General features: G+C 38.0%; 1 protein-coding gene across 1 annotated transcript; it reads right to left on the bottom strand.

Annotated features, from left to right (window-relative positions):
- Nucleotides 1-452: 452 nt before the first annotated feature.
- LOC136677417 (uncharacterized) lies at nt 453-7808 on the bottom strand. The gene is made up of 8 exons (XM_066654936.1): nt 7727-7808; nt 4319-4486; nt 3622-4056; nt 2964-3506; nt 1086-1187; nt 959-980; nt 815-849; nt 453-705 (listed from the first exon to the last, which is right to left on the bottom strand). Exons 1-8 carry the CDS (start codon nt 7806-7808, stop codon nt 536-538), a joined length of 1557 nt encoding a protein of 518 aa, XP_066511033.1. The 3' UTR covers nt 453-535.
- Nucleotides 7809-8635: the final 827 nt, after the last annotated feature.

The raw sequence follows: 8635 nt of genomic DNA, 5'->3' as shown, positions 1-8635 counted from the left end.
CTGTTGAAGTGTTTCTGTCCTCCATCGCCCTGAACACAGTGTTGACCTCACAGCTCGGCCAGAGCTCATACACGCTCCCTTCTCTAACCTGAAGGCCAATGCTGCCCCTCAACAACGGTTTCTGGTCCTGCCCGAGGTGGGCCTCGAACCCACAACCCCAGGACCCTAGCTGTAGCACTATGGTGCCAAATCACACACCACACACATCTCACAAAAACACCACACAAACACATCACACAACAGAAAAACAACACACATCACACACAACCCACAAAAAATAAGTCATTTGAGTACTGAGTCATTTAGATATTTCAGTAATATATGTTTTATTCTCTATTTCACATTTCGTTAATAAAAAAGTCACATTTAAAGTGAAGGCAACAAACAACATAAAACATGTCTAAATACTGTTTGCTAAAAGCATTTAACCACTTCCTTCCTGTATAAATCACTCTACAACATCAGAATATTGATATACGCACAAGCCACTGCAAAAGCATCCTGCTGAAGAAACAGACCCCTTGTCTTAAATAGGTTAGTTGTGCTCTGCTACACCAGACTCGTACAAACTGTTGAGTCGAACAACTGAATACGGGTCAAGAGCAGGCGTGGATTCTTTACAGCCTGGATCAAGCATCTTGGAAGACTCTTTCTTGGGGGCAAAATGATGCTCTTCCTCCCCTGTCCCAATGGCGTATGGAGAACCTGGACACAGCACAGGGGGAGAATGAGTTTTACAGACATGACTCGAGCAGTCAAGGGTTAAAAAAAAGAAAAGGCAAAAGAGAGGTGACAAAAATGTAAAACCACTTACAGTCCGTATAAGGAGTGTTTTCTCTGCTGTGGCAGCTGCAGTAGTCAGAGGAAACAGTGATGACACAGAAGTGAGGAACACGTAATGCAGTAGTTGAAGTCATGTTTGTGTAAAGTGAAGATAGATATAACTACAGTGTCTTACCTTTTCTGTGCAGACTGAGACCCTGAAACACAAAGAAAACCTTTACTGACTGCACTAATGACACCTGACAGCAGCAGATAGAGTTCAGAGGGTTTAGTCTTTCAAGCTGTTTCTTCAGTGTGCTGACCTTGTGAGATCATCCTCCTCTTCTTTATAAACACAACTACAACCACCAGCAGGACACACAGTAAAACAGGCACAGCAATGTACACAGACAGGAGTTTAGAACCTGTGAATACAGAGCATTAACAAACATCAGAAACCAGAAACACAATCAGTGAAATAATATACTACATTAACAGTCAGGGTCATATATATTCCTCCTAAGATACAGAGTGTATATCATCACTGTCAAACTAAAACCTTGTATCTCCATGGTCTTGTACTTGAGTCAGGTCTCAAAGTCCAGTTTTTCAATCGTCTAAATATTGGCTTAAAGCGGTATATTCCTTAAAGTAATAATTTCAGAATCATCATCATCATCATCATCATTTTCTTCTCCGCTTCTCCATTTCAGGGTCGCGGTCCAAGTATTATCTCCATCCATCCATCCATTATCTGTAACCGCTTATCCAATTTAGGGTCGCGGGGGGTCCAGAGCCTACCTGGAATCATCGGGCGCAAGGCGGGAATACACCCTGGAGGGGGCGCCAGTCCTTCACAGGGCAACTAATTTCAGAATATATTACATATTATTATATATTGGATTAACCTCTGGACTCTAATGGCTGTAATGCTCTTGAATAAAGTACTATATTTGTACTATATATATATCAGAGTTTACAGGAAAAGGGGAAATATAAAATATAAAAAATATAAAATTTAGATTGAAGTTAGTTATATTCAAATGAATTGTAAGCTTTTCTATTGGTTTGTTCATCAGCTGGTTTTGTCAAATTTTGTCCAATAATGTGGGAAATAATTAAGATTCAAAAAAGAACAACACAAAATACATTCATAAGAACAAGCCCTGACATCGTTTACAGAGAGTTCACTTTCACTCAGAAAATCAACAAAACCTGATTTGACCAGGGCTCCCACATTTTGCGTGAGATCAACAGACACCAGTTACAGTACACTATAACACTATAAACACGTTTTTAAATTAAACTTTCAAAATCATAACACCGTTCATCAAAATCACATCAATTTCCCTAAACTTTAAACACAATTCCACTGTTTTGAGAAAATTAAGTGTTAAGCTTTCACTCTTCACACAAATGCCTCAATTTCTTATTGCCTTCACCTTGTGGCCATTTAGAAAGTGTAAGACTATGCATTGGTGTGTGTGTGTGTGTGTGTGTGTGTGTGTGTGTGTGTGTGTGTGTGTTGAGGTCTTGAGGGTTGTCTAAAGGCAAAGCTTGTTTTTCATCAAGAATGAAAGGTTTTGAATGGAGAGTTTCACTTTGACCTGAAAATATGGAGTTTGGTAATATTCAAATTGTGTTCAAGAAAAACTGTAAAACTTCAAGATATAACTAATAAAAGTCACATATAAAACCCTCTGGTTAAATGTCAGGTTTTTTGGGATTAGTTTTACCTTTGGACATGGGGTAAATTCATTATTACTGGAGTATCTCAGTGTTTTTATTCCCCTCTGAACAGACCATTTAAAGTCATTTTTCTGGATTGGCCCTGCTCCTGTTCCAGGTAAGATTCCTGAGCCTTTTATCTACTGTAAAACGAGAAGTAAAAATAACCCCAGGTCATATTAATCCTGTCTGAAACTCCAGTAGCTCTGCTGTGTCTGATCCACTGTGTGATAGCAGTGCGTGTATCGAGTAGCCGCTCCCATCTCTGCTATTTTCACCATTTCTTATACAGTGTGAATCCACCCAAATATTACTGCTGTCCTGTGGTCACATGACATTACCCCAGCTCCCCACGCTAAACTAATCCTGTCCAAATGTATTTACTTCCTATATTTAATATGAAAAAATCTACATGTCATTTCAGCAGTGTCTCCAAACTTTTGGAAAATTTATGACATAAGATTATTACTCACCATTTCTCTCTTCAGGTTTCTCCTCATGTGTCTTCTCATGTTTCTCCTCATGTTTCTTCTCATGTTTCTTCTCATGTTTCTCCTCATGTTTCTTCTCATGTTTCTTCTCATGTTTCTTCTCATGTTTCTCCTCATGTTTCTTCTCATGTTTTTTCTCATGTTTCTCCTCATGTTTCTTATCATGATTCTTCTCATGTTTCTTCTCATGCTTCTTCTCATGTTTCTTGTCATTTTTCTCCTCATGTTTATTCTCATGTTTCTCCTCATGTTTCTTCTCATGTTTTTTCTCATGTTTCTCCTCATGTTTCTTCTCATGATTCTTCTCATGTTTCTTCTCATGCTTCTTCTCATGTTTCTTGTCATGTTTCTCCTCATGTTTATTCTCATGTTTGTACTCATGTTTCTTGTCATGTTTCTTGTCATGTTTCTCCTCATGTTTCTTCTCATGTTTCTCTTCATGTTTCTCCTTATGTTTCTCCACATGTGTTTCCTCAGTCCGGTTTGTTTCAGGTGACTGAGAGGTTTTGTCTTTACTGACACTGACTTTATAAACAGGCAGATTTAAATGTAGTGAAAGAATGTAGTAGATCAACATGTAATTTGAGAAATATGTCCAAAGTATTTCAAAGAAATGTGACATAGAATTTTTCAAACTCACCAGGTTCATGTTTTTTCTCAGTCCTGGCTGCTGTAGGTGTTTTGTCTTTAACGACACTGACTGTAACTCTTTCTATCACCTTCCACTTTACATTTGCTTTATTTTCTGATTTACTGCGTAAGGCACACAGGTACTGACCACTGTCTGACTCCATCACTCCACTGATCCCGATGTTGTGAGTGAGCTTCTCTATGGCTCTGTTTGAGAGTCGTTTATACAGTGTTTCTTCCTCTTCACAGTGGTGACCGACCCTTATACCCTCCACTGACAACTCATAAGAATATAAACAGGTGCTGCTCTGTCCTTTGGTCCTGATCCAGTAAACAACAAAGTCATTTCCATCATGTCCTTTTGTGAAGTTGAAGCTGCAGTTTAAATTCACTGATACACCTTCAGTTACAGTGAGTGAAGATGTTTTCTCAGGTTCAGACGTCACTGTTAAAATACAACTATTAACTATTAACTTATATATAGTCATTATTCATCAACAGAAAACAGCCATGAATTTTAGAAGATAATAAAGGAGTGAAAAGTTACTCACTGCTTTCATCTGGAACAGCGACTATGAACAACTGGAGAACATTGGGAGATCGTTTGAATGGAAGTAAGTACTCAGGAAGATAACGATTAACACACGCAACAAATCCACTCTTTACTTTTAGCAAACAAAAGTCTGGTTCATTATCTTCTTTTTCACATTTTTTTTCATCATCATCATCATCCTCAAATTCAATCGTGAGGTTGTAACAACCTTCTGTGCAGTTCAGGTCGATGATGTTGTTAGAATCTGTGCTTATTTGCCATTTCTTTGTTTCACATGTAATGGTTTCTTTCTCCTTTGTCGTATAAATGAACTCTGTTTGACCTGAGGGAGAAAAAAGACATTATTATAAGTTTGTCCATTATATAATTAATATTAATTCACTAAAAGTGTAAATATGTAGAATAATTTGTGAAAATAAATACTACATGGTAAGTTTTTTTTAGTTGAACGTGATCCTACTGCTAGATTCAAACCCTTTCTGAGTTTAAACTGTAGACAAAGTTAAATTATAATATTTCAGTTACATAAACACAGCACACTAACAGGACGACATTGAAACACGATGAATATCACTCACCATAGCATTTATCGAGGACTAAACACAGCAGAATAGAAGACAGCAACATTATTACTTCTTTTCTTTGTGCAAAGGATGTGAACATGCCTCTTACCGGAAGATGCTTTAACTGCTTGGGTTTGTAAATCTTGGGTATTAAAGGAAGTAAATGAGAAGCAGAGGTTAACCCTGTGTCAGTGGCAGTTCTAGTTTGTGTGACGCCTTGAGCAAACCCACCCTTTAGCGCCAGCATCAACAACAACATTGAAATACATCACTTCCACCTTCTTCAAGGCCTCACTCAAAGCCTCTTCTAATGATTCATATAAAAAGTGCCTTTGTCAACCTCAGCCTTTTTTGATGCAGCCTCTACATTCATGCTCTCACAGATATCTCTGGCTGATACGTGTGCAGTCACAAAGCCTGTTGTCCTGCCTGCCCTGCTGCTAAGTAATTCCTGATAGAGGCTACACATATCATTCAAGAAAACTGTAATTATGTGATTAAATACAGTAAAGTAGATGCAGTATTCATATGAATGGAATATTTTCTGTCTGAGTTAATATCATAGCAAGAAACATAGACATGTCAGCTAAAGAACAGTAGTTTTAAACAACCCAGCTAGCAAGATAGATCTCAGCTGATTCTGGCTCAGGCTTGAAACTGTCGGCGTGAATACGTCACCCTGCATCTGGCCCAATTCTGGCTGCACGTTGGCACAGTCGGATGGCAAGGAGATTGCTATTGCAGTAACTGATCAGAGCATTTTATTAAATACTGCATATTAATCGTATGTGGCCCACATCTAAAAATAAAATACAATACTGGTAACTGTCTGGAAAACAATGTAAAAAATGTTAAATTAACAGAATCATTATTTTAACTTGTTAAATGCCATACAGTTATAGGTAAGCTTTGTTAATATTGTAATATTTTAGAAAATTGATGTAATGACTGGGACATGAATGACAGAAATGATTATTTACAGCCTATATGTCTAATAAGTATATTAATAAAGTGATTAAGAACACAACAGCTCCATACCTTTATTTTTTGCAGTTTCTCTTCTACTTTCCTCTTTTTCCTAAACTGGGCACCTGAAGACTTAAATATTTTCTTATCCAGGTTTGTGTTGTTAATTTGGCACTGGAGCATCAACCAGGAATCAAGACTAAATCAATTAACCTTAATGGTGAACTGTCCATAGTGTCATTGCCTGTTTTTACTTGTTATATTACACTTGGAAGAGTACTATTTGACACAGATTCATCAGATTCATTCACCTGCTCCCCTCTGCAATGGGTCTCCACTGTGGAGACAGGACTTCACATCCCACTGCCCCTCTCCTCTAGTGCTTGTCAGAATGAAGGAGCAAAGTGAACCCATGTGCTGTTGTAACGTGGAACTGACAGGTAAACAGACAACAAAGTTACATGCCTCATGAGGACATCATGATGAGAGGGCGCCCACTTCCAAAGAAGTAACTGAAATACGTTCATTTAATAACGTAATGCACAGCTTAAATATCAGGGTTTTTTTAAACGTTGTGTGCCACCCCCTGCACCATGCTGCTCTAGGCTTCTGCCCACGTGGCCCATGCCTAAATCCACCATTGCTTGAGGTATTAGATCATTTTGTCATAGGACACTGTGAAACATTAAACAGAGCTCTTAGTGCACTCAGTGATCTGAACAAGTCTACTCCAGAAAACATGTCTTCATCAGGTGTTAAGATGGATCTTCCTACGAAGAATATGTTTACAGTGTGAATAAGTTCTTTGTATGAGAGTAAAACACCTGACTCTGTCCATGAACATTACACTACACTTAATCTTAGCCACAGACGCATTACCCACAAGTTGACGGAGATGACAGTCTGTCAATAGACTACACTACATTTGACTTGGGGATTATAGTGGATATGATGAATGTGTATTAATTTCTAATAAGAAATTATGACTTTCCGAGAATATTTGATATACCCAAACTTTAGCTCACTTCAGAGACACACCACGTAAGATTGGAATTTGAAGATAAGCTTTTCAGATAGAACTGGCCCCAAATTGGTGCCTGGCTGTCTGTGTCAGAGAGTCATAAAACTGACACTATAGGTCCTTTCAAGGGAAGTTTATGACCAGGTCTTGGGGGATCATGGAACTCTTCTCAAAAGCAGGATGCAGAGAGACACTCCTGAGGATCAGTTTAACTTTAATTAAAACATAATTCCCATTGGTTTAAAACAATTTAAAGTTACATATGTGCATAGCTGTTTGAAATTAATTCTATTTGGACAATCAAAATGGGTGGGATTAATTTACATGTGTTTAAAGTCATTTTTCTTTATATGATTTTAGGTAGAACCAAGGTAGCCACATACTATGTGTGTAGTTGCTTAATAATTATGTAGAACATGGTTGTCTGAATGATATTACTTTGTGTTAACATAATCTTTTTTATTGCAAAGTATGATTCAGAATCCTGGGATATTCACTCATCAGGGATGAATCAGGTATTCGGGGCGGGTTTTCTAAACTCTGGTTAAAACCCTGTGGCACCAAATGACACGGCTTCTTCCCCTTTTTCTCCACTGTTCGACTCTTCACTTCAAGGCTCCAGACACTTGGGGCATTTCCTCTTTTAGTCTTTTTCAAGGCTAAAGGGTAAAATGAAAAAAGTTTTTGAAATGACTCTGCAGGCGTCAGACTCATGGCTTTCTTAAACAGTCTTGGGCCTTTAAAGCATGGTCCAGATAGCAAGTACAGATTAAGAAAAGCTATAGTTTAACCCTAGTGAAGTTTCAACGGCAAACCCAGAGCCTGAAGGAAACCTTAGACCTCTGATCTTCAAAAGGACGACAACGCCTCCGGACCGAAGAAGACAACGACGAAGAAGACAGCCGCAAGCACCCTCAGAATGACCTTCTGTAATGAGGCTCCAGGAGAGACCTGCTTGGACTGTCTCTCACAAGGCAGCAGATAAGCGACGACGAAGAATCCACACAGAGACCTTCAGAAAGGTCCGACGGCTGCATCTGAAAGCCTCGGGAGAAAAGGAATGCCCCACCGTCAGCGACATGCTCCCTGTCCATCTCCCGGATACGTAAGGTCACATGGTCTCATGTCTCTCATGGCTCATGGGTTGGTACTGAAAGTTTGCTGGGATAAACAATAGCCTTTCTTAGAAATATATAATTATAGTAATAATTATGGATAATAAGATAATAATTATCATAGAGGAATTCCCTCATATATTGATCTCCCTGTTCCCTCATATATCTCTGTAATCCATTTCATTATTTGAATGTCTAATCAATAATCATTATTTGATATTACAATTAATAAACCAGTTGTGTGATAAAACCAGTCCTTGGTTATTTGTTTGTGTGTGCACCTTTCTTGTATGGAATTATAATTTCTAGTTCAGATTCCATTTCAGAGTCAAGAACCCACGGCGGGTCAATGAGCATAATTCATTAATAATAGTTAATTCTAGCTAATTCTGCTGTATAATATGTGAAGATGGCCTTCTTGTCCATCTGTGTGCTGAAATTAAGACACTACATATTCGTTAATGGCTCCCAAACCTGGAGCTTAGCAAATTGAATTAAATAATGAATTATTAATAAAATACTAATTAATTATCATTGACTCCGCTATGTAGTGCTTATGCCACCGCAACGTGTGCATACTATTTCCACTACAGGATGTTTGAATCATTAAATCATAAACTCGATTCATAGGCTCAGAGAATTAATGAGAATCGGTTCTGTAAATTAATTGAACAGTCAAAATAATTCCATGAAGAGAAACTTGAAATACGTTTTTAATGTAACTAAAAGTTTGAATATTCAGTATTTAAAACATTCCAGGAAAATTATTGTTTTTATATTCTACAGTAAAGAGGTAAGAAAAAATA

The sequence above is a fragment of the Hoplias malabaricus genome, chromosome X2 (genome assembly GCF_029633855.1).
Source record: "Hoplias malabaricus isolate fHopMal1 chromosome X2, fHopMal1.hap1, whole genome shotgun sequence".
Classification (NCBI taxonomy): Eukaryota; Metazoa; Chordata; class Actinopteri; order Characiformes; family Erythrinidae; genus Hoplias; species Hoplias malabaricus.
This window is presented reverse-complemented; position numbering and strand designations above follow the sequence as displayed.

Bases quoted from the DNA above. Each gene is read 5' to 3' on its own strand.
- LOC136677417 (XM_066654936.1), bottom strand. From the start codon at position 7,808: ATGGACAGGGAGCATGTCGCTGACGGTGGGGCATTCCTTTTCTCCCGA. The intron at 4,057-4,318 runs GTGAAAAAGAAG...GTATTTTAACAG, and splicing joins TGATGATGATGAAAAAAAAT to TGACGTCTGAACCTGAGAAA. The intron at 3,507-3,621 runs GTGAGTTTGAAA...CTGTTTATAAAG, and splicing joins TGAGAAAAAACATGAACCTG to TCAGTGTCAGTAAAGACAAA.